General features: G+C 50.1%; 1 protein-coding gene across 2 annotated transcripts in view; it reads right to left on the bottom strand.

The window, feature by feature from the left end:
• Positions 1-2,011: 2,011 nt before the first annotated feature.
• Positions 2,012-23,951, bottom strand: part of PKNOX2 (PBX/knotted 1 homeobox 2) — a 251,547-nt gene continuing 229,607 nt past the window's right edge. For both annotated transcript variants that reach the window (XM_011934594.1, XM_011934595.1), the window contains 5 exons: positions 23,825-23,922; positions 22,800-22,919; positions 6,084-6,160; positions 5,031-5,209; positions 2,012-4,016 (listed from right to left, as the gene is read on the bottom strand). In XM_011934594.1, the coding sequence (XP_011789984.1) occupies positions 3,790-4,016; positions 5,031-5,209; positions 6,084-6,160; positions 22,800-22,919; positions 23,825-23,922 (701 nt within the window). In that variant the 3' untranslated portion in view covers positions 2,012-3,789. The remainder of the gene's footprint in view (positions 4,017-5,030; positions 5,210-6,083; positions 6,161-22,799; positions 22,920-23,824; positions 23,923-23,951) is intronic.

Here is a 23,951-nt window from a genome sequence, read left to right as displayed (position 1 = left end):
AACAACAACAACAACAAAAACCCCACTTTCAGTTGGCAGCATGGTTGAAAAGATGGCTGGCAGAACTTGACAGAAAAACTTAGGGGGGAGAGTGTAGGACAGGCTACTCTGCAATTTCTTTAGAATAGTGTTCCTTAAAGTGTTTTGTGGAATATTGGTATAACTTGAATAGATATTACTTGAAAAAAAGGGAGTTGGAGCAAATCTGGGAACAACTGAAATAAACAGGTTTCTTTCCTGCAGGACTTTTCAGAGCCTTTAGTATAATAATGTGCATGATGAAACTCTACTAACAAAATAGAATATGCAGTTAGGCTAATTTGGGCATGAATTTTTTTTTTTTTTTTTTGGTAGCATTTCTTTCAACAGTGTGTTCCTTAGAAACCACTGTCTTAAAGCACTGTTGTCTTCCCGACTCTGGAGGTGAGGCTCCAATCATGCAGTTCTTCAGATGTTCTCCCTCTGCCCAGAGAGGCGGGGTTTCTGTTGAGTTTGCAGAACTCTCTCCAGGTGTGAGGATGGGGAGGGAGGTTGGGCTCCTGAGGGCAGTGATGCAGGGAACTCCACCAGAGCTGGTCGGAGCCCACTTTGCCTGTGCAACCAACCATTGGCTTCCCTGTCTTCCAGCTGGCCATGGGGTGATCTGCCAGCACGTGCAAACTCTCCAGCATTCCTGAACGAGAACAGAACGTGAACAAGGCACTCCCCTCCTGCTTCTAAACGGATGCCCCAGACCTCTCAGCAAGGGTGACTGAGGAAGGTACCCTCTCATCTGGAGATGACAAGAAGGCCTGCCTCTCACTTCTGTGGGGAGATCAGCTGCCCCTGAGTTTCTTCTTGCCTGGAGGATTATGGTGCTGACCCCTGGGATTCAAGGGCAGGCTCCCCGCTGGACACAGCTCCAGGTGAAAGGCGGCAGCCAAGACTGCCTCTCCCTCCCGCTGCCTGGGACTTTCACCTGCTGATCAGGAAACAGTGGGCACTGAGGTTAGGTGTGGGGCCGTGGTGGCACAGCTTCAATCAGGAAATCCTGTAATCCCAGCACTTTGGGAGGCCGAAACGGGCGGATCATGAGGTCAGGAGATCAAGACCATCCTGGCTAACACGGTGAAACCCCGTCTCTACTAAAAAATACAAAAAACTAGCCGGGCGAGGTGGCGGGCGCCTGTAGTCCCAGCTACTCGGGAGGCTGAGGCAGGAGAATGGCGTAAACCCGGGAGGTGGAGCTTGCAGTGAGCTGACATCCGGCCACTGCACTCCAGCCTGGGTGACAGAGCGAGACTCCGTCTCAAACAAAACAAAAAAAAAACAAAGAACTCCCTCGTGGGCTGAGGATGGAAACGGGAAGGCAGAAGCCTTTGAGGGAGGTGGAGTATGGTGGACACGAGGGACCGGATTCCTAGCTTCCGCTGCCGTCGGGGAAGCTGTCAGGAGAGGGCAGTGCAGAGCTTCCTTGCCTTCTCTCCCTAGCTCTGCGTTACAACTGGCCACACACAAGGTGAGTGTGCTGAACTTGGCTCTTCCTCCCCAGACAGGGCAGCTGAGCTCACACAGGATGCACATCTATCTACCTTGTCCCCTTCCCTGGGTAGTCAGGTGTATACTGAGGCCTCCAAAGTTTGTCTGGCCTCAGGTCCCATGAAAAGAGCAAAGGATTGCCACAGCAACCACAGAAAGAGAATTGTGCACCAGGGTTACGGTAGGTAATAAGATTTACTGAAAACGTCTCGGCCACAGTCAGTACTGGTTTGGTGGATACATCAGGAGGTTGCATAACATTAGGCAGGTGGAGGGGCTGGGAGGAAGAGATGTGGGCACCTGTGTGCCCGTGTGCCCGCGCTGGGGGACACCTGTCCAGGTGGTGAGTGGAACGGAGTGTGTGCGCCCGCACTGGGGGACACCTGTCCAGGTGGTGAGTGGAACGGGGTGTGTGCGCCCGCGTTGGGGGACACCTGTCCAGGTGGTGAGTGGAACGGGGTGTGTGTGTGTGTGAACAAGAGAAACAAACCAGAAAAGGAAATGCATTTTATCCCACTGCACATTGCAAAAGTCTCATGCCAAAAAAGCTAGACTTTCCTCTATGTATGGCATCAAAACGGAGTAAAAAAATGATTGGATCACCCAGATTATAAATAAGGTTATTTGTTTCTCAAAAATCCCTATTAAAACATTAAATATCAGCTCTTTTGGGGGAGAAATACATTCATTTCAGGGAGACCTCGGAAGAGTGACCATCCTTTTGCTCTACCCCAACCAGGTGGGGGAGGGGAAGCCCCGCGGGTCCCCTCCAGTTGAGCAAGGTCGCCACTCACATCCTGCCACTTAAGGAGATGGCTAATGCACAATTTACAAATGAAACTGCACGTCCATTAAATTAAACCCAATGGGAAACACATGTGACCAGTCCTGTCGTCATTCACAGCCATGGGGTGAGAGGGAACAGGAGGAGAGGGTGCCAACCAAGGGGCTCTGGAAGGTGGGTGGGAGGGTATGTGTTAGGGTAGACAGTGGAGAGCCTCCTCCTCCTTCCAGGGGCCCCAGTTCCTCCAGGGCGGTGGACAGCAGGGTTAGCAGGGTGTGTGGGGTGGGCACCCCTGCAGGTCTTGGGTGCCATTCTCTGGGCCCTCCCCCACATTTTGGATATTGATGGGAAGGGGGATGTAGCACCTTCTCCAACCCCTGGCTTCCCACTGGACTAGATAACTTCCAATGTTTCTTCTGCCTTCCGTGAAGGACAGAATGAAGAAAGGAAGCTGGAGGCTGATGGAGCCAGCCTGGGAGCAGAGGGATGGCCGTGGCAACCTGCGGGGTGGAAAGATTCCCAGATAACCTGTTTTCACCTTCTCTGAAGGTCTATGGAGGGTTTGGAGCACTGAGGGTGGGAGCATCTAGGGTAAAACACCATTGTCCTGTTGTTACAGGAGCTGAGTTCTGTGACCACCTAGGGACAGCTGTGGCCTCAAAGTCACCTTGATATGGCTCCTAGCCCAGGGTCTGCCATCTCCTTGGCTCTTGGAGTCAACCCAGAAGGGACTCCTCTTAACCTCCCATAGGTTGAGCCCACCAGCTTACAATTTGTTTCCAGGAGAGAGTGAAGGGCACTGTGGCTCCCATCCCTCTCTCCCATGTCCATGGTTGCTGTGTGCAGAGACGGGGCCTTGGAGGGATGAGCTGGAGCCCGGTGGATTCCACCCCATTCTGATCTGCAAGATGTGATGCCTCATTCTGATCTGCAAGATGTGATGCCTCAGGCCCTCCCACTCCTCTGGCCACTGGTTATGCTTTGGGGCTCCCTCCTGCCTTTGAATGTCTGTCAAAGGAGCTGAGAACCTTCTGGGGATGAAACTCAGTCCCCCTGTCTCTCCCCTTCCTTCTAAGTCTGCCCCCGGAGCAAAGGCCCACTCTGCGAACGGCACCAATCTGCCTCACAGTGCAGGGCTTGTAAACGACTCAAGTTCTTCCATGGGTGGGGGCCATGGGTGCCATCTGTCCTCAGGGATTTGGTGAGTCCAGATCTCACTGCTGTCTTTCCATACAGGCTGCTCGACTGGCCCCGCCAAACAGAGTCCTTGGCAGTTCCGGGGAAGTGGGACTGGGGTCCTCGTTGAAGCTTGGTGGTTGGGAAGGAACAGGTGTCTCCTCTGCCTTTCTTCAAGCTACTGATTTGGGGAAGGTAGAGCCCAACTCCCTCAGTGCTTCCTGCCCATGTCCCCTTCCCCCCCCCACCCTGAAGGCCTCCCGGCGACACTCCTCTCCTGCTTGATGATCAGTGCCATCTGGGCTGCCCGACTACTCCAGGGAGTCACTGTGTTCCAAGCCCAGGTCGCTGACATTCGTCGTCTGCAGCTCGTCGACCTCCTCCTCCAGCTCCTCCTCCTCCTCCTCTTCCATCTCATCCTCATCCTCTTCTTCTGTCCCATCCAATGAGTCATCATGTGCAGCCATCATAGCCTGCTGCATGGCCATGGTGGCATTGTCTGAGGACAGGGACTGCAGGTTGTCCAAGTTGATGGAACCTGCGTGAGAGAAGCAAGGGTCAGGACAAGGCAGGGGCTGCCAGTCAGGGCCAGCACCTCTGTGTTGGACAGGGTGTAATGGACTGGCTCATAGAGCAGTGAACTTCTCCTTTCTAGGGCTGCCCAAGTCTGAGCTGGACAGTGCCCTGGTATGAAGTCTCCCATCCATTCACTCATCAGCTACTTCCGGCCCCATTCACTGAGCATTTTCTTTAGGTGTTGACCACTTTTGACTTTCTAACAATTCTGTAAGGCAGGTATTATTATCCCCATTCTAAAGAGGAGGAAACGGAGTCTCAGACAGTTAAGTCATTAACTCAAGATGACATTGTCAGTGATGACAGAGTTGGAATTCTCTCCCAGGTTGGTCTAGTCCCCTAAATCTCTTTTTTTCCCCATCATAACCCATAAGATGATGGCTTAGCACAAAGGAACCTGTGTGCAACCATACACATACACGTGTGCATGAGGTTATGTGTGCACACATGCACACCTACACCCCACTCCCCATGTAGAGCTATCTTCATGTGCCAAGCTATAAAATGTCTAGCTCATTGAATTATTCATTGTGCACTAGGCGACTGGCAATTAGAAATGTGTATATGGAGGGTGTAATGGAGAGGCTGGGAAAACAGAGCTCTTCCTGGCCTCTGTTCCCAAGCCAGCTGCCTGCCTTGGTATTTATAGATGGCCCTGGCTCACGAGGAGCTGTGCAGATACTGACTGGTGCTAAGGAACTCAGATGGGTGCGGACATAGGGGGCTCTGTTGAGCAGTCACTGACTTGCGTGACCACCAACTCCCACTTGTCTTTATGAGAGTGCATCTGGTCTGTTAAATTATGTTCAAAAACAGCCCCTTCTTTAGGGCTTTGGGGAGGGATAATTGCTGTGACAGAGCAGCGATGGGAGCCCAGGTAAGGAGACAGCCCTTGAATCTTTGCACAGCTTGACCTAAAGAAGCTCCAGGAGCACCCCCAGCCCTTGTCTAGGGTGCGCTTAGCCCCAGTTCTTACCATCGGGGTTTGTCCCTGGGGCACCGCCCTGCTGCTGCAGCACCCCTGCAGCGATGGAGTTGGGCCAGAATCTTTGGGTGGGCCGGTGCTGAGACTTGATCTTCTTGGCTTTGGGAGCGGGGTCTGGGTTGCTGGCATCAAGCATGGGCTGTAGGATGCGCCTCCGGGCATTGATGAACCTGCCCAGAGGTAAAGTGGAGACCTGGTGAGTCACCGGCTGCATTGCCTTGGGGTGGGGGTAGGGAGGGTGAAGCTGCCTTCAGACTCCATTTCACAGAGCAGATCGGGGTTCCCATCCCGGATGTAAAAGCCCAGCAGGGAGAAGGGCCCTGGGTACTGAGAAGTTCATGAAATCTCCTGGGGCTTGGTAACTGCAAAGTCGTATGGGAAGAATGCATGGGGGGGTCAGAAATCCTTGTTCAAGACCTTCCAGGTTGAACAGAGGAGGAGAGCGTAGCAGTCACAGGCACTAACCTCTGACTTCTCTCCGGAGGGCCAAGGGCTTGGATCAGGGCCCTCAACTCGGGTCTCCTTCCATCCAGCCAGACCTTGCTCTCTGAGTTCCCCATGACAGCCCAGCCAGGCACAGAGACTGGGAACGCTGACATCCCTGTGGGGTCAGAATGGCTACTCTTCCTCCCTCTCCCCACTCCCAGCTTTGCAGCATGTTTTAGTTTCAGTTCACATGTGGGTGGGGTAGACCAGATGACCACGGGCCTCCAGTGCACGGGTGCAGGCAATCCTGTCTCTCTCTGCAGTGCAGGTGGGCTGGGTGCTTAGGTGGGCGTGGGTTTTCTATTCCTCTAGGAACTTCCAGGGATGTGCCTGACACAATGTCCCAGCAGAGGGCGCTGAGAAGCTGCAGATGAAGCCACAGGTGCCCGTGTTGATTCTTGCTTTCTGCTTCTAGCCTAAATGGGGGGACTGGCATGGTAGCTGGGCTGAGATTGAGGCAGATCCTGGCATGCGAGTCTCTTTTCTCTGCTACGCATTCCCCTGCCCAGAAGGTGTCCCCTGGATATGGCAGCCTGCGCGCAGATGATGCAAACTCACCAGTTATTTACTTGCAGGAGGGTGAGGTTGGTCTGGGCTGCGATCTGCCTCTTCTCGTCCTCCGTGGGGTAGGGGTGCTGAAACGAGAGGTGGAGGCTAGTGAGGGCTGGGCACATGCTGGTCTGGGCCCGCCAAGAGACTGTGCCCATGCCATGGACACTATCCTGAGCCAGGCAGCCCGAATGGTTTGGGAACCAAAATTGGGGAAGTGTCACGTTTGCTCTCCACAGAGAATGGACCTAGGGCTTGGAGGAAGGCTGCCCCATGCCCGAGACTCCACATCCCAGACTGGCCAGCCCTCAACTGAGCCCACACAATAGGGAGCCAGGGAGGTCTCCCAAGACCAGGATGGTTCAGTACTGACAGCTTCCAAGGCACATCCTTCTCACTTGATCCTCACTGCCGCCCCCAGCAGGCATCAGGGTTTCCAGTGGCCTCAAACGTCCATAGAAGGTGGTAAGCGGGGTGAATGGATCAATCTAAGTTAACTGATATTTACTGAATATCTACTATGTGCCCAGATTTATGCTAGGCATTTCTAGGAGACAGAAGGGAAGTATAATAAGTACTACTTGTATAGTGCTTTATAACCTGTAAAATGCTTTCATGCATTTTATTCATGAAAAAAATCATAATTTTATTTAATAAAGCACATCATTAAAACTCTGAGAGGTAGGCAGGTTAGGCATTGTTATTCCCACTTTGCAGATGAAGAGACGGAATGACTCCTTCAGTGTCCCCCAGATGGTAGCAACAGCTCAGATCTTCTGATTTGGGTCCAGTCTTTCTTTCATTGCTTCGCGATGCCACTTTACAGGACTGAGAGTGGAGGTGAGAAAGAGAGCGGGGCAGGTGTCTCTCCCAGTTCCCGCATGCTGTAGCCTGTGCACTGACTACGCGTGGGCAGGTGTCTCTCCCAGTCCCTGCATGCTGTAGCCCGTGCACTGACTACGCGTCTGTCTCCCTCTCTCAGATTGTGATTCAGGAGGGCACCAGGATACTGAATGTATCCCCAGTGCCTTCCACATACAAATGACATACAAATGCCTGCCGAGTGAAGGAAAGCAAAAACAGAGCACTCGATGCTGTGGTTTGGGTGATGAGCACTGTAGAGGCTAAGGAGGAGGAGAGAAATAGGTGCTGGCCAGAGCAGTGGGGAAGACAGAACAGGTCACATTAAAGGATGAAAAGGCTCTCGGTGTCAGTGGGAAGAGGCTCCTGACCCCATCAGGAGGGAGGCCACATGATGGCTGAGTCTATGCATTCCTAGGACTTGTTCAGGCCACAGCCTAGTGCCTGGCACCCAGCAGGCGTGAAATTAAGGTGTGGCGAACATCTGAATAAGGCACAGTTTTGTCCTGGGAAGCTAGAGGAGGTGTGGGGGCTCTTACGGCAGAAGATCAAGCCATCCAGCATCCTCAGGCTAAAATCATTCCTTTTGATTGGAGTGGTATTAGAAAGTGGTGCTTGAGCTGTCTAGGGTCCCCGAGATGGGAGGTCTCACAATCTGGCTCTATTATGACTAGCTATGAAATCTTAGGCATGTCACTTAACTACACATCATCAAGTCATCTAACAAATAAGTGAAATTACACTTGTAAAACGCTCAATAAAAGGTACCAATACTGTTATTATCAGTGTTGGAAGGTGCTTAAAACTTTCTGAGGAAAAAGGTTGCGATCAGCAGCCTTGGCGGTACTCTCATTATCGGCGGAAAAGGAGAGCAGCCTCTTCCCTGCCTCAGCATCCCCCAAATGAAGCGATCAGGACCATGTGTTGCTTTAATGCAAACCTCTGACCCTGACTACCCTGCCACGGCAGCTGGGACTTGTGATTCATACAATATTAAGATTCTAACAAGAAAGGCGGCACATCAGCATTACAGAAGACAATTTTATTCGAATTGGGAAGGAGCAGAGGGAGGACGCAAGGAGGGAGTGCAGACGGCCCCAGGGGGCAGAGGGGCAGGGACTCTGAGAACTCTGACACCTTGTGGGGTCAAGCCCTAGTGCCTGGCTCCAACCTCCCTATTTGTGGGAAAGAGCCAAGTAACCTCCTTTTCCATAGCCAGCCGGTCTGTAGACAAAATGCAGCAAAAATATGGTGACTTTTTGGCCTTCCCAGGCCCCAGGGCCTTTCATGCCTCCATGCCCTCACAAGTGCTGGCCCTCCTCTGGAGCGCGCTTCCTCCCGCCTGTCCTCGCGTGCCTTTCTGAGCTTCTGTGAGGGCCTGCCACAGATCACAGCCTCTGCGAGGCCCTTCCCGACTCCCTGAGGCAAAGCTGGTCATGGCGGCCTCTGAATGATCGCTTTTCACCCACTAGATGGCAAGATATGTGTCCCCCACTAGGCCATGAGCTTCTCTCAGGCAGGGACCCCATCTTATTAGACATTGTTTATTCCCAGCGTGCAGACCAGGCACAGTTTGCAGACAGGCAAAGAGGCCAACGTGGAAGGATTGTGTACGGAACTGAGGAATGAACTAGCACAACAAGGAGATGCAAACTGGTTTCTTGAGCAGGGCTAGCGGCCGTCCTGGCTGTGCCGGTTCACCAGCCCACAAATGCTGGGCATCTGCTGCATCCCGGGTGCTGGCAAGCAAAAGGTATCTGAAGTTAAGAGCACACAGACTAGACGGAAAGAATAAAAGGAGGAAAAAGCCTCTCTATTAATGAGAAGCCCGTGCTAAGCACCCCTTTGGTGACAAAAGAAGAAAGTCCGTAGGGAAGGGGATTTCAGCTGGACCTTCAAGAATGGCAAAGCCATTCTAGTAGAGGAGAGGATGATGTTCCAGGCAGGAGCCTTGCACTAGGACTTGACTTATGTTTAAGCCAGTAGGATGAAAAATTCTTCTACTATTAACGACCTCCAGAGAAGGAAATCCTCCAGCCTTCCTTGGAAGAATAATGTTTGCTGTCTCTAAGGAGGCTTCTGTTGCTGGGCCCCCATTCTGAGTAGATGTCACAAATACACAGATTAACATGCTCCAGTCTAATGGGGAGCTATGAGAAGCAAGTGCCACCCAAAACTGGCTAGTTTCTCTCTTATGAATGAGGATATAAAGCCCCTAACCACTCCCTGGTGCAAGTCCTCACCACCTATCCCTCCTGGAACCAGTATCTCAGGACACATGCTGTGGGGGCCATGGGGTAAGTAGCAGCATTTAGCAGCTTTGGGGACAGGTGTGTCCGCCAGAACATTCCTGGCACCACATCTGAGTGGTCATGGGAGCAGTCCAGCTTGTACACACCTCGGACCACATGATTCCTGAGGACAGAGTCAAAATAGTCCTGGCCCCTGGACAGACCACGATCGGGTCAGTGCTACTTTTAGCACAACTGGCCAGGCTTGGGGCCAAGGACGGGAAGAAGAATCAAATGAGATCACGGCAAACCATCAAGCCACAGTGGTTGCTCTCTGCTCATTATTGGAGGGAACTCCCTGGAGTTGGAAGAGAAGGGCCCAGACAGTAGCTCTTGGGAAGCAGACAATCCTTCCTTGAAAAATAAGTATATACAGCTCATGAAAAGCAAGGGGAAAAAAAAGAAAAAGAGGTACAGAACAGACTAGAAGATGACAGAGCCTTCTCAGGGACAGCTGGAGCCTCACACGACTGGGCAGTGCTGCCAGAGAGTAAAGGACCTTCAGAGATGGGATCAAGTCCTGACCCCTTAACACTGTGTGACCCTGGCACACGCAAATGACCTTTGTTTGTTTTATGTCTTGCATCCTTAGATGGGAATAGCAAAACAGTGCCTGCCTCTTGGACATGGGGATGATTTAACGAGACGGTGCAGGGTAAGCCTGTGTGCTCCATTGACTCGCTCAGTGCGATGCACTAAAGCCTCCAGGCATCATCTAGGTGAATAGTCAAGGATTCTAGAGAAGGGAATTATGGTATTTACACCAAGTAGGTGTCTCACGGCACTGTAGTTGCCACCAGGAAGTTCCTCTGAAATCTGACCTCAACTCTTTCCCATCTCTCTCTGATACTTCCCTACATTTCCATAACACAACTCTCCTCTTGACTAAACTGACGCTAAAAGCATCTTTCAATTGAAACAGTGAGTTCTGCCCAGACATGGTTCAGAAGGAAGCTAAGCCAGTGCTGGTTCACAGGTCTCTGGACATTTCTTTCATGCATGGCCCATTGGCAATTGTCCTTCCACCTCCTAGCCATGCAGATCTCACCACGAGGTGGGCCAGATCACCAAGAGATATAGCAGATGGGAAGCCGCAGCCTGTCAGTGTCAATAGACACTGGTGGAGCGGGGCTTGGAGCCTGATTCAGACCAGCGAGCCTCCGTTAGGTTTCCTGCCATCAGCAGCACAGCGCCAGAGGCCACCACATGCTTTTCCCCTTCCTCTCCCTCTTGACAGCTGTGGGGCCACGGGCTGCTGCCAGTCACCACTCTGGGGTGGTTCCACTCTAGGAAGGCCCGAGACCCAGAGGAAGGCAGCCAGGAGGGTGGGGAGCCCCAAAATGCCCACATTCCATCACATCTAAGAGGCCATCGATGGTGGGATGTACCCAATTTCAGAAATGTTAAAATGGAAAACAAAAAAAGCCTTTCAGAGTAAAGAGAAGCACAATAAGTCACGGAAGAAACTTCTCTTTCTGTAGTCATTGCGCTTGTTCAGGCTTTCCAATCTTTCATTTTTCTTCTCATTTTTATCCCTGCTCCCCTTAAAACCGTGAACGCGCAGTAAAGTACAAAGAAAAGCAAACACCCATGTAACCACCCCCAGGTCAAAAAAATAGCATACTACCAGCACCCCACAAACCCCCTTCTGTCCCTCCCAAACGCTCCTCCAAAGATCTCCTGACTTTTACAGTAACCACTTTCTTGCTTTTCTTTACAGTTTTACTATCTGTGTTACATCCTAAACATGATGGCCTAGTTGACATCAGGTTTTTGAACCTGATGTAAATGGAATCATTCATCCACGCTGGTTCTGTTTTACTGTAATTGTTCATTTTAATCGCTGTGTAGTTTTCCACTGTGAAAATACACTGCTGTCCTGTTCTTTACCTTCCTGCCATCTCAAAACTATTCTCTTTCCCTCTGGTCTCTGTGTCAATCTATCCTTCACAATGCCAGCAAGATGGGTCCTTCATAACCTCCCCAATCCCCATCCCTGCTTAAGTGAAGCCCTCTTGGATGCCCCTTCTACGAGCTCTGAGCACTTGCCCTATCTAGGATTCTTCCTACTACAAGGGTGATCTGTGTAGTTACCCATCACCCCAAGGGGCAGGCTGCAAGTGTTCTGAGAAAAGGGACCATGTCTTTCTTTTCAACCCTACTTCACTGGCACCAAGGAAATATGTGTGGCAGGTAGTAAGTGTTCAGTACGTATCTGTTGAACGAACAAACATGGGGCCTTCGGAGTAACTGGTGCTTCTCACCATTTCCTGTGGGCATCTGCGGGTTAGAGGGGAGCGGGGAAAACGTCAGCGACTGGACCCCCTGGGAGCTCCACCTGGAAGCAGGTTGCTCTACTTACTAATAATGCTGCTTTTTCAATGATCGTTGAACGTATGTTTGGGGAGGATGTGGAAGAGAAAAAGGGGGTACTTAAGAGTCCATTAAGGCACACTGGTTCCCTCTCTAAAGAAGACTTGGAGGCAGTACTGTTAGAAGTAGGTGAGAACATGGGCTCTAGAGTCGGACTGCCCAGGTTTGAATCCTGGTGTTGTCTCTAACCAGCATGAGACCTTGGGCAAATTACTTGGTTTCTTCTTCTGTAATTATAAGAATTAAATGAGTATATGTGCATATATGTATGTATATATATGTATATAGGTGTGTGTATATATATATGTGTGTGTGTGTGTAGCTAAACTGATCAGTACCAGTAAATGAGTTAATATGTGAAAGCTATTTAGAACAGTGCTTAGCGTACTCTGTGAGTGTTTGCTAAATAAATAACAAATAAAATAAACCTGTGGCTTGATGCATGTGGCTGTGTCTCTAAAGAAGCCACAGGTTGTTTCCTGGCAGATGGCAGGAGCCTCCCAGCAGCCCCTTCTGTGAGCGTACAAATACTCTCATTTCTTCAAATGGGTTTTTTTTTTTTTTTTTTTTTCTGCATGCCCCAACCCCTGTGTACTATGATGGGGACATTTTATCCTAACCTGGGTCTTAAGCTTCTTGGGGAATGCTGTGAGGTTGTAACTCTCCTGCAGCCATTTTTCAGGTGGACTGTCTTAGAGCTGCAGGCCCTCTGGAGTGTCCCGGGGCTCAGTGCAACCCAGGGTTCTCCTGCACACGGTCCCTTTCCAGCTCCTCCCTCCAACCCTGCAGCTGACTAGACTGTTGTCGACAAGGCTCAGTCTTGGCTGGAGAAGCGTCACTCTTCCTCGTTCCCTGGGGAGTCACTGCCAGCGGGGCACACACCCTGGGACCCTGCTACACCAGGGGATGCTCTGACGGTCAGCCACCGCTCCTGGGGAGTGGGAGGGCAGCTTCTCTCCAGCTCCCTACAGCGAAGGATGGGCAGGGAAAACACTCACACCACAGGCAGGAGCTGAGGTCTAACATTTCTCTGGGACAAAGAGAGAAATGTAACCAAGAGCCCAGCTGGCCTGGCCTCCCGCCTCCTGGTAGCCTTACACGAAAGGCCTTCAGGCACAGACGCCTGAACAGCGTCTGGAATGAAAACAGTCATGGCTGGGGTAAGGGGCCGCAGGTGTCCACAAGCTTCAAGAGTGAGAATAAGGGGTGAAGAGGGTTTGATGACCACAACAACTTGGAGCGAGGGCTCACTCCCTTTGGCCAATAAGAATCATAGTGGCATTGATGATAATCTAAGAGATAATTGTCATCCAAAATGACCCCTCCTTTTTCTCTTCCTACCCAATCCTGAATCCTAGCCATCTTCATAAGACCCAGTCCAAATGCCAGCTTCTCCAACCAAACCCTGTTAACCAACATCTCAATATTACACAGAGCTCTCAGGGTCCCTGTGTCCAGCTTCTCCCACAGGGCAGGAGCCCTTTTCAGCCAGCATACCCCAATAAGGTATGAGTGTGCAGACAGCGATGTCCTCAGCCCTGGGTGTGGCTTGCAGAGTCTGCAGCAGCAAGAGCTCCCTGGCTGGTCTCCAGGTGTAAGCAGCCGAGTGGGTTTGCTATCATTCTCTATGCACGCTGACATAAAAAGTGTCAGACAGTGGCCTGCAAGGCCACCATCGCTCAGTACGTAGCCCTTTGCTCTGATGGATAGGAAGGCCTTTCTGTTGAACTCATGGCCACCTGCCAGGCACTGTGTTTTCTCACTTATTATCAGTCCTATTCATTACAGGTAGCATTTCTGTCTCCATTTTATCAAGAGGAAAGCAAGACCAGAGAAGTTCATTAACCTGTTCCAGATCACACAGTAAGTAAAATTAGAGCTTGGACCAAATTCAAGCCTATCTGCCTCCAAAGTCCTTGCTCCGTGTGCTACACCATGCTGCCATAAAGGAACAGACTGCCCAAGTCTTCTTTTCTGCAGAAAAATATCCCCAGACCCCTCAGCCACTCCTCACATGATGTGCTTCCTGTTAATGTGTGTCACTGGAACAAATATTTCCCCATCCTGCCTGCCTCCTGTGAACATGATGTCAAAGAACCTTTTGCAACCTGATTCTACAGCCTGGACCCACTCTTCTGGCTCTTGAGCCCCTCGAGTGTCCGTGCTTGTATAATAGCACTTGATTACGTCATGGGTTGACCTCTCCTGGCTTATGTGTTATCATTTATTTCCCCAGTTATATGATCAACTCCCTTAGTGCTGAAATCATGTCTCATAGCTGAAATTTGGGTGTTTGTGAAGAGTTACATTATTTGGAACTTAGATCATGTATTTTTTTTTTTTCATAGACTGAAGTTATTCTAAAAACAGGCAGTTTTCCTGGCTAGTCCTAAAAGCCACTTTGGTTAAAGGTCTGTGTTCAAGTGGGGAGGGGTCCATGGGCTTCAGGAAGGACAGGCGAGAGACTGATCTCTGCTTTCAGGGTCAGAAGCAGACTGGGGAAGACTCCATGATTGATGCCTGTGAACCTTTAGCATCTCCTTTTTGTGCTCTATTGACACGATGCCACAGTTCCTTTTCTCACAAGCCCCTGGGTTCTGTGTCACTCTATAGTCAGCATACTGAATCTCAGGCCTCTGACGCCCCTGACTTCAGGGTCAAATGCCCTGAAACTATGTTCACGATAATCTAAATAAGCTTTCATCAGATTCTCAAAAGAGAGAGAGGCTTAGAGAGGGTGAGAGCAATTGCTAGAAACTTCTCCTCTGGCACCCCATTCTGGCTTGGCTCCTCAAAATGCTGTTAGAAAGTGTTTTAACCTTCATCTTCTACCACCAACAAGCACTGGCATTCTTCCTATTCTTTTTTTTTTTTTTTTAGATGGAGTCTTGCTCTGTCACCCAGACTGGTGTATTCATACAGTGGTGCGATCTCAGCTCACTGCAAGCTCCACCTCCCAGGTTCAAGCCATTCTCCTGCCTCAGCCTCCTCAGTAGCTGGGACTACAGGCACCCAACACCACGCCCAGTTAAGTTTTTGTATTTTTAGTAGAGATGGGGTTTCACCATGTTAGCCAGGATGGTCTTGATTTCCTGACCTCGTGATCTGCCTGCCTCGGCCTCCCAAAATGCTGGGATTACAGGCATGAGCCACCGCACCTGGCCCCCATTCTTTTTTTCTTTCTTTCTTTTCTTTAATAAAAAACTCAGCTTTTTGGGGGGAAAATGTGGCGGGGAACAGGGTCTTACTCTGTTGTCCAGGCTGGAGTGCAGTGGCACAATCAGGGCTCACTGCAGCCTTGACTTCCTGGTCTCAAATGATCCTCTTACCTCAGGCCCACGAATAGCTGGGACTACAGGTGCCCACCACCATGCCTGGCTAGTTTTTTGTATTTTTGGTAGAGATGGGGTTTTGCCATGTTGCCCAGGCTGGTCTCGAACTCTTAGACTCAGGCTATCCACCCACCTCAGCCTCCCAAAGTGCTGGCATGATTATAGGTGTGAGCCACTGTACCCGGCCCTTTTTTTTTTCCCTTTTTTAAACAGAAGAGGTCTCGCTATGTTGCTCAGGCTGGTCTCGAACTCTTAGGCTCAAGTGATCCTCCTGCCTTGGCCTCCCAAAGTGCTGGGATTACCACTGTGCCTGGCCCCATTCTTCCCATGAAGCTGATCTTAGCTGAGTAGGAATAGAAAAGCAAGCTTTTGAACTAATTCATACTAAGCTGTGAATAAATGATGGCCTCATAGGCTTTCATAGTCATTGCTTTTTACAGGGATTGGATAGTTTAAAATGGGTCTCTAATAGCGGAATTTCATTAAAAAAATTAATCCTTAATATGTATGCAAGTGGAATTTCAGACAGTATGAGCAAGTTAAAGGAAAAGGTAGCAGACAAGATATTCCGGAACAAGAATGGGCCAGTCTCTCTAAGCCATTTTCTTGTTTTTTTTTTTAGGGATTCTTGCTGTCCTCCACAAGTTCCCCAAAAGTTTTGCAGTCTCTTTCAGCATTTTCCAAGAAAAAGCCAATTATGGAAACTCCCAAGGTGAGACTGGAGGCATTTGCACCAGTAGCGGTACCTGTATCAGGACAAAGAACCTTCATGCCCAGCTGCTTATTCTATTCTCACAACAACCTATGAGCTGGATATTGTGGCTCCTGTCTTACAGCAGAGGAAACAGAGATTTAACAGGGTCAAGCAATCACCCCAGCTTGACAAGCTCGGTAGAGGGGGTGGTGAAACTCAACCCAGGTCCTGCTGCAGGTAACACGTCCTTGCCACCGGCTATGTGGTTTCTAAGAAACACTGCCATTCCTATGTCAGGCGTGTGGATGGGTCCTGCAGGTGGGCCTTCGACAGGGATACAGCTAGGTACAGTCAACCCCCAGTATCCGTGGGGGACTGTTTCCAGCACCCCGGTGAATACCAAAATTCAGGGATGCTCAAGTCCCTGATATAACATGGTGTGGTATTTGCATATAACCTACAAACATCCTCCCATATACTTTAAAACATTTCCAGATTACTTACAATAACTACTACAATGTAAACACTACATAAATAGTTGTTATACTGTGTTGTTTAGGGAATAATGACAAGAAGAAAGGCGATACATGTCCAGGACAGATGCAACCATCCACTTAAAAATATATTTTCAGTCCAAGGTTGGTTGAATCCAGGGACTCAGCACCCACAGACACAGAGAGCTGACTGTAATCCCTTCAAGACTTAACACAATGCTCTGCACAGGGGAGGTAGCGAGGCATGCAAAGAATGCGGAGTGACCAAAGGCAACACCAAGGCATAGAGGCAACTGGCTGGGCTTTACCTCCACGTGCCCTCCTTGGCCTGGAGCCCTGTGCAGCGCACATGCTGTTCCTGGGGTGCAGCCGCTCTGCCTCCCCCCAGCAAGAATGAACCCTGCATATGAGGGTCTCAGGTTGGGGGAAGGATAGATGGGCATCTGACAGAGTCTAAGATAACAACAGGCACAGAATCATGCAGAGTAGACCCATCATGGCAGCAGGACTTATGAGCCAAGAAGCAAAAGCAACTCTAAAGTCCATCAACTGATAAATGAATAAACAAAATGTGGTTCATCTGTACCATGGAATATTCTTCAACCACAACACGGAATGAAGTACTGATGCATTGTGCTAAGTAAAAGAAGCTAGGCCTGAGAATCCCACAATTCCATTTATGTGAAATGTCCAGCATAGGCAAATGCAGAGGCAGAAAGTGAATTTGTGGTTGCCAGGGGCTGGCAAGTGATGGCTAATGGGTACAGCCTTTCTTTTTGGGGTGATGAAAATATTCTGGAATTAGATAGTGGTGATGATTGCACAACTCTGTAAATATACTAAAAGCCACTGAATGCCACAGTTTAAAAGGGTAAATTTTATGGTACGTGAATTATGTTTCTATTTTAAAAGTCACACAGAGAAGGCCCTGGGTGCTTTTTGTGAACTCAGCTTTTGTGACCACAGCAGAGTTCACAGGAAAGCCCTGGAGCGAGCCCTCGGCTCCTTGTGGCTGAATGGAAGATGGGGTGGTGGATGGCAGAGTGCAGCTGGATGCCACGTCAGGCTTCTGAATGTGATGAATGGTGTGGGGGAGAGGTCAAAGGCAGCATCACTGTGAGGTCTGAAGACTGGGACTGGGCATGTAATATCCCTACACCTCTCCCAGGACAGGGCTCCACGGCTCCACTGAGAGTTGGGGTTCCTCTTTGCTTTACCTAGACTTTGCAATGGGAGCCGAGAGATGTCTGTGGTTTCTTGGGTCAATGTGAGAGGTTAGAGCCTCCAGTTGCATAGGTCAGGGTTCAAATCCTGTGCCACCTGTCATCCATGTGACCTTGAGAAAAGTTTTGCCTTCTTTGAGTGTCAGTTTTGTCACTGGTAAAATGAGGCGAATCGTATTACCTCCTCCTAGGGTGGTTGTGCGGGTTAAATGAGATGATGCGTTAAAGCGTTTGGTGCAGAACCTGGCACGCTGCAGTGGTTAATGCAGGAGAGGCTCTTCTGGCAGATGGCAGGGCCTGCTGGGGCCTGGTCTCCAGGATCTCCTGCACACAGTGCATATTCTGCAAAGCGGCTCATGTGCTTGGCTGGCAGCAGCACAGACAGAGGCCATATTTTGGGATGGAAAGGAGCAGAATCACGTGGCAGGTCAGGAAGACTCCAGGATCTGGAGCAGAAGGGGTGGAGTAGAAGCTGGGGAGGAGGAACAGTGCCTACCTCTCCACCCTCCAAGAGAAGGACTGTCTGCCATGGGCTCTCAACCGACCTGAGTCTGCTATGGAATGATTGCTTCCAGCAGGAGTGTAGCCTCTTTCAGGCAAATGCAAGAGCAAGAAAATGTCACTGGATTCTTCAGGGACGTAGAGGCAACAGCTAATGGATGAAACCATCCCAATCTCACTGCAGCCTAACAGCAAAAAGGCTCTGGGATTTCACCTCCATCTCGGGAGCCTTCTATCATCTGAATACTTTTTTGTGGCTGCCAGTGCTGCAGAACAGGAGAAATGACAAGAAGCCCCAGACAGGACAAAGGGAAGCAAAGAATACAGACTTATACCCCAGGGAAAGAAGACAACAGAAACAACCAGTATTTACTACAGACGTTCTCACAACCAATCCCTATTTAGCAAAGTTTGCGATTAATTGATGGCATGTCCATTTCTTCTGTAAATCGTTAGAATTGTTCTCCGCAGCACTCAGAGTGCTTGAGATGAGAAGGCTGTTTTGTAGAATGTCTGTTAGCTACACTATCTGCTTATCTGAAAGCCAGCAGTGCTCATATCCAGACTGGTTTATGCCAATTCCATGTTATTATTAATAAAGCATGTAAATTTCTGTAATTTAACAAACTCTTCTGTAAACCAATGAAATATGAGTGCAAAAAGCGTCGCTGTTGATAAGTAGAAAGTTTTCAAAAGTCTTGAGGCCCAAGTTTGCTTACAAATGCTAGATAGTTAGGATCAGATGAGACAAACACAAAAGATTGGAATACATAATAAAAGTATGGAAAGATCTTGCGGACAGATTGGTTCCCAAATGTCAAAGTTGTAATTCCACTCTCCATTGAGGTGGAATTTATAGATGTTACATTATAGGAGAAGTTTATGCAAGGAAGATGGCTAACAATCAGAAAAGGACCTTAGTCCTGTATCAAAAGATTAGCAAATGAATGTAGACGGTATGTCCATCTTTTAAATTAAAGTATCTCTTTTGAATGGTTGTTTCTTTTTTAAACTAAGTTTTTCAATCAACCACAAATTAGTTGTCCCAACTGCACTGGATGTGAGAACATCGATGGCATATTTAGGTCTGTCCTTACTTCATACCCTTTTGCTCTTCTTTCCCAAAGCTGACCAGCTCCTATTGGCCTGACACAGTGTCTCCCTAGAGTTGCGTTTTTCCAGAATTACAGTCTCAGAGTTGTTCCTCAGAGCAACAGTGAAAACACCAAGATGGGATGTAAAGTGCTCACGTAAGTTTGGGAGAAGCTTCGAACCTTACCCCTCTTGCAAATTCACCATGCCCCTTTGTCCTCTAAGAATAAAAAGAATACACTATGGAGGCCAAGGTGGGCAGATCCCTTGAGGTTGAGTTCGAGACCAGCCTGGCCAACGTGGTAAAACCCCACCTCTACTAAAAATATAAAAATTAGCCAAGCGTGGTGGTGGGTGCCTGTAATCCCAGCTACCCGGGAAGCTGAGGCAGGAGAATCGCTTGAACCTGGGAGGTGGGGGTTGCAGTGAGCTGAGATTGTGCCACTGCACTCCAGCCTGGGCAACACAGTGAGACTCTGTACCCTATCACGAAAAAAAAAAAAAAGTCTAAACTTTCTATAACTCAGATTGGCCCAAACTTATTTCACCATGGAACCTCTTTTGGGGCGCGAGACCTCATAAATCCTGTAAAGCTTCATACCTTGGGAATCAATGCTGTAGGGCTCATAGAGGAATATAATGTATGATCCTTATTTTTGAGAAATTTATGACAGAGTCAGAGATACAAGAGAGGCACGCACATCTACACAAAGAACGGGTAAGTCACAGTATTGTCAGTTACTCTTAAGGTCAAAGGAGAGTAAAATCAGTAGGTGTTATAAATGAAAACAACAAATCAGCCATCTACCTCTGATTAATATTCACAAATTTTGGGTCTTCAGCCTCCAAAACTTGCTCTTGGTCCATTGTTCTAAAACATTCAAAGGGAACTGATTTCTTAAGAGCTATATGCTAGGCCTGGCTCTTTATACATGTTTTCTCATTGAATTTTCACAACCATGGGAAATAAGTATTATCTTCTTTTTTTCCAAGAAATAGAATCAGCGTAATCACACTGCTGGTGGGAGAGCCTCAATTCATACCTCGATCTGTCTGGTTTCAAATCCTGTCTTCTTTCTACTGTGCCTAGTTATGAAGAGCCTTTATAGCCTCTTTCCTGAAGCAGCTGGGGTTTGGTGAGGGTGTGTCCACATGTGCATGGCTGTGTGGCCCGGGCTTGGCCTGCCAAGGACAGCTGGGTCTGCTTGTTTCCCTAGAGCAGCCTGGGCTTCTCATTCTCTTCCTCCTCCTCAGTCCCAAAGTTCTGAGCTCTGACTTTAGAGGCCCAGTGGCCACTCTCCTTGCCTCTCTAGAGGCCACTGTGATGAACTGGGGGAGGACTCTGCCAATGTTAAGTGCGTCATGAATGGCACCTGCACCCGTACACACTGCCAGGCTACAGAAGGCAACAGGGGTGGGTGGCAAAGTGTGGGCAGAAAGCCCCTCCTCGTGCCTTTCGGCAAGTCCTCTACCCCATCCCTGGTGCTTTCTGTAGAGCCAGCCTGGGTCCTGCCTTGCTCTGTGCTCAGCTACTACCTCCTCTCTTCACCTCCCCTTCCTCTGCCTTCCCAAGTCTGGGTGGAAGTGACCCTGGAGTGGAAAGACAGGACCCTGAGCTCTGCAGGGAGCCTCACAAGGAAGGGGGTGAGAGGGCGGGGCATGAACTGAGGTAAAAGGTGAGAGGCCAGGCACAGCCAGGAGGGACAAAGATGAGTGATCCTCTAGTCTCAGGCTAATGACTCCCAGGGGTGAGCTGCAAGTGGGGAATGGAAGGTAGTGAAGGGGAAGGCCACAGATGGGGGGTGGGAGTCAGTGAACAGGTGCTGACCTGGACACCTGGACTCCTGGGCAGGGGAATCTGCCTTGCAGCTTCCTCTCTCCTCTTGCCTTTTACTCCCTTCAGAAGTAAGGTTGTAGGTATGTTCAAAAATGCATGGGGGTGGGAGGTGGGGAAGGAAAGGGAGCATTTATTAAGTAACCCAGTGTGCCAGGGTCCTGGCAATCTTTCATTACTTCATCACAGTCTTCCTAAGAGGCGAGTGTGGCCAAGTTGCAGGGTAAAAGGTAACTGAGATTTGAACCCAGGTTCAGCTGCCTCAAAAACCCATGAGCTTTCTAGCACATCTGTGACCCTGCATTGTACGTCACCCACCACAATGAGTGGAACCAGATTTAGCTCCACTAGCAGTTGGGAGAGGGCGGTGCTTTAATCTTGGTTGTGCCAGGTCAGCACACAGAAGATGCGTCCTTCCCTAGGGAGCCCCCTCCTCCCACAGGTAGGCTGGGAGCTGTGGCATGGACACTGGACCCACAGACCACCGAGTCCATCTGAGCCCCCTGGCTCTCGGGCAGTTTGGAAAACCAGAAAGGCAGGAGACCTGGGCATTCCCCCTGTGCACTCCAGCCACTGACTCAGAGCTGCTCCATAGAGGCCTGAGGCTGGACCTGCTACGGGGCCTCTGGCCTCATCACCTAGGCACAGGAGTCCCTCCAGCGTCCTCTCCTCACCTTAACTCCAGCATTCCAGCCCCTCCTCTCCAAATTAGCTTTCTCATCTGGAAACTGTAGGTGTTCAAACTAGTGAGTGCTTTCAAAATGTACTCACTCAGCAAACCACCGGGGCAGCCCCACACCCCCGGAGGCGAGGGGATGCTTCTGGGGAGATGTCGAGCTCCGGCTCTCATCTCTTGCTAGGAGGTGATCCTTCCAGCCTCCTGGGTGCACAGGAAGGTCCAGCACTTCCAAATCAGAGCCCCCAAGACCCAGTCAGTCTTCTGCTGCCACTAAAGTCTGAGAACCACTGAGGCCTGGTCTCCATGGCTTCTGAAGGCTCTCCCATTTCAGAGAAAGGGCTGCTGACGGACTAACTAGTTTCCATGGCCCATTTGATTTTTCTCCTCCCTGGAGAAGGATTTCCTCTTTCTCCTGGTTTTTCCCACAGTTCTCCAGCCAATGGATCCTCAGTCCCTTGGTATTTGTCTTGTATCTGTATCTCTCTGTCCTGACATGCCAGGGCAGGAGCTCACAGATTAATGAAAGCCAGCCTGTGGTCACAGCATCTACCTCCCCACCCCAGAACACACACACACCAGCGTATACACACTCGGCACAGTCATTGGCCTTTCTTTACGGCCACAGCCCTTGAAAGTGGTGTTAGGCGATTGCAATTATGAAGTCTTTCCTGACATTCCACCAAAGGCTTGTCTTTTGCAACTAACGCTGCACACAGACACACAGCAACCATCACACAGTATGCACTTTGTTAACACTCCACTGTAACCCAAGGTAGTGGGCCATTTTATAAAAGGAGCTGCTGAGGCTTATGAAAGAAATAGTGCTGTGTCCTGGAACTGAGCTGTGACATGAGGAGCCAGGATTCCAGCCTTGGCACCCATCTCCACCACACAGCGCTTGGCTCACCCAGCAGGGAGGACTCAGGAGCCCTGGCAGAGTCAACACGTTCTCCCATGGGAGATGGGCACGGTGAGCGTGGCTGTGGCAGGGGGAGGGCTCCGGACCAGAAACCACCCACTCCCCACAACGACCCTCTCTCTGTTCATGAAACAGTGTGACACACCTGCCCAGTACTTGACTCTTCGGCATGCGCTTGTCCCCATTACCCCATGAGTTGCCACATTTTTTCCAGACAGCAACAGCAGCAGTTACTAGAGAAAGTCTCCCAGCTTTAGGTCCCACCTGAGCGCCCCCGGCCTGGCCTCCAGATGTCATCCCTATCAGAGAGCTCTCCCCAAGGCCACGCCCTCTGTCTGTGGGTTTGGAGCTGACAGCAGAGTCTGGGACCCACGTGGTGGGTTATTCATACCCCATGCCATGACTCCACACCCCCAGGACACACACACTCACCATGAGATGCTGGAAGAGCCAAGAACGCATTATATTGGTGGCATGCTTGGGCAAGACTCCTCGTTTGTTCTTGGACTTCTTATCCTCATTGTCCAGGAGGGAGGTGAGGTCAAGGTTAACCTTCAGGGCATGTGGAGAGAAAATCAGCATCAGCAGCCTGTGAGGCCAGCGGCTAGGGACCTGTTGCCATAGCAACGGCAGGCTCGGCTGCCAGCCCCTTTCCCAGCTCATTCCTAGGGCCCTGGGGAGGTTGCCTTTCCCTCTCACCCCATGCCAGCCCCTCAGAGAGTGGAGGTGAGGCTCGGGTGATGGGAGAAGGGAAGAAGGACAAGGAGAAAGAGATGGGGAAGGGGGAGAGGGCGGGAGAGAGTGAGAGAGAGTGAGAGAGAGTGAGAGAGAGTGAGAGAGAGTGAGAGAGAGTGAGAGAGAGAGAGAGAGAAAGACAGAGGAAACAGGGCCATGCAGAGAGAACAGTAGAAGACATGAACTTGCCATAAGCCATCAAGTTGTTATCAGCATTTCTGTGGTACTTTACAGTTTGCAAAGCACTTTCCTATCCATCACCGTGGTTCATTCTCACAGCAGCCCTGTAGGTTGGCTAGGCTGTGTGCAGTTGCTATTAATCCCCCTTTTATCAATAAGAAGTCTGAGGCTCAGAGAGGTTAGGTGACTTATCCGAGATCCCAGAGTTAATGTCAGATCCCAGACTCTGACTTCCGATCTTTCTACTCTTCCTCTGTGTGTGCACTCCCTACCACTGAGGGACGCAGCGGCTCAGTCTGCAGACAGGAATAGGAAGTGCAGGAGCCTTTGATGTGACCCCAGGAGGGAGGCAGCAAAATCCCAGGAGTTGATAAAACCTTTCCAAGACCCAGCTTCTTATCTGTAAAGTAGGGGTAATGATACCTCTTAGAGGATGATGAGGATTCAATGAGTCACTCGTGTAAAGTGCCTGGCAGATCAGAAGCGATCACAGGTGCCCTAGCCCACACCATGCACATGTGCACACACCTACACACACTCACCTGTGTGTTCTGGATCTGGATGGCTCCCTGGGGGATTGCTTGGGTGACCACCTGACCCTGGGAGGTTACCATGGTAACCGGTTGGTATAAGGCTCCACCTGAGGAGACAACCAGTTTTGGGGTCCCC

Source organism: Colobus angolensis, unplaced genomic scaffold (assembly GCF_000951035.1).
Source record: "Colobus angolensis palliatus isolate OR3802 unplaced genomic scaffold, Cang.pa_1.0 Scaffold137, whole genome shotgun sequence".
Lineage (NCBI taxonomy): Eukaryota > Metazoa > Chordata > Mammalia > Primates > Cercopithecidae > Colobus > Colobus angolensis.
Note: the sequence above shows the minus strand (reverse complement) of the source record. Positions and strands in the feature narration are given on the sequence as shown.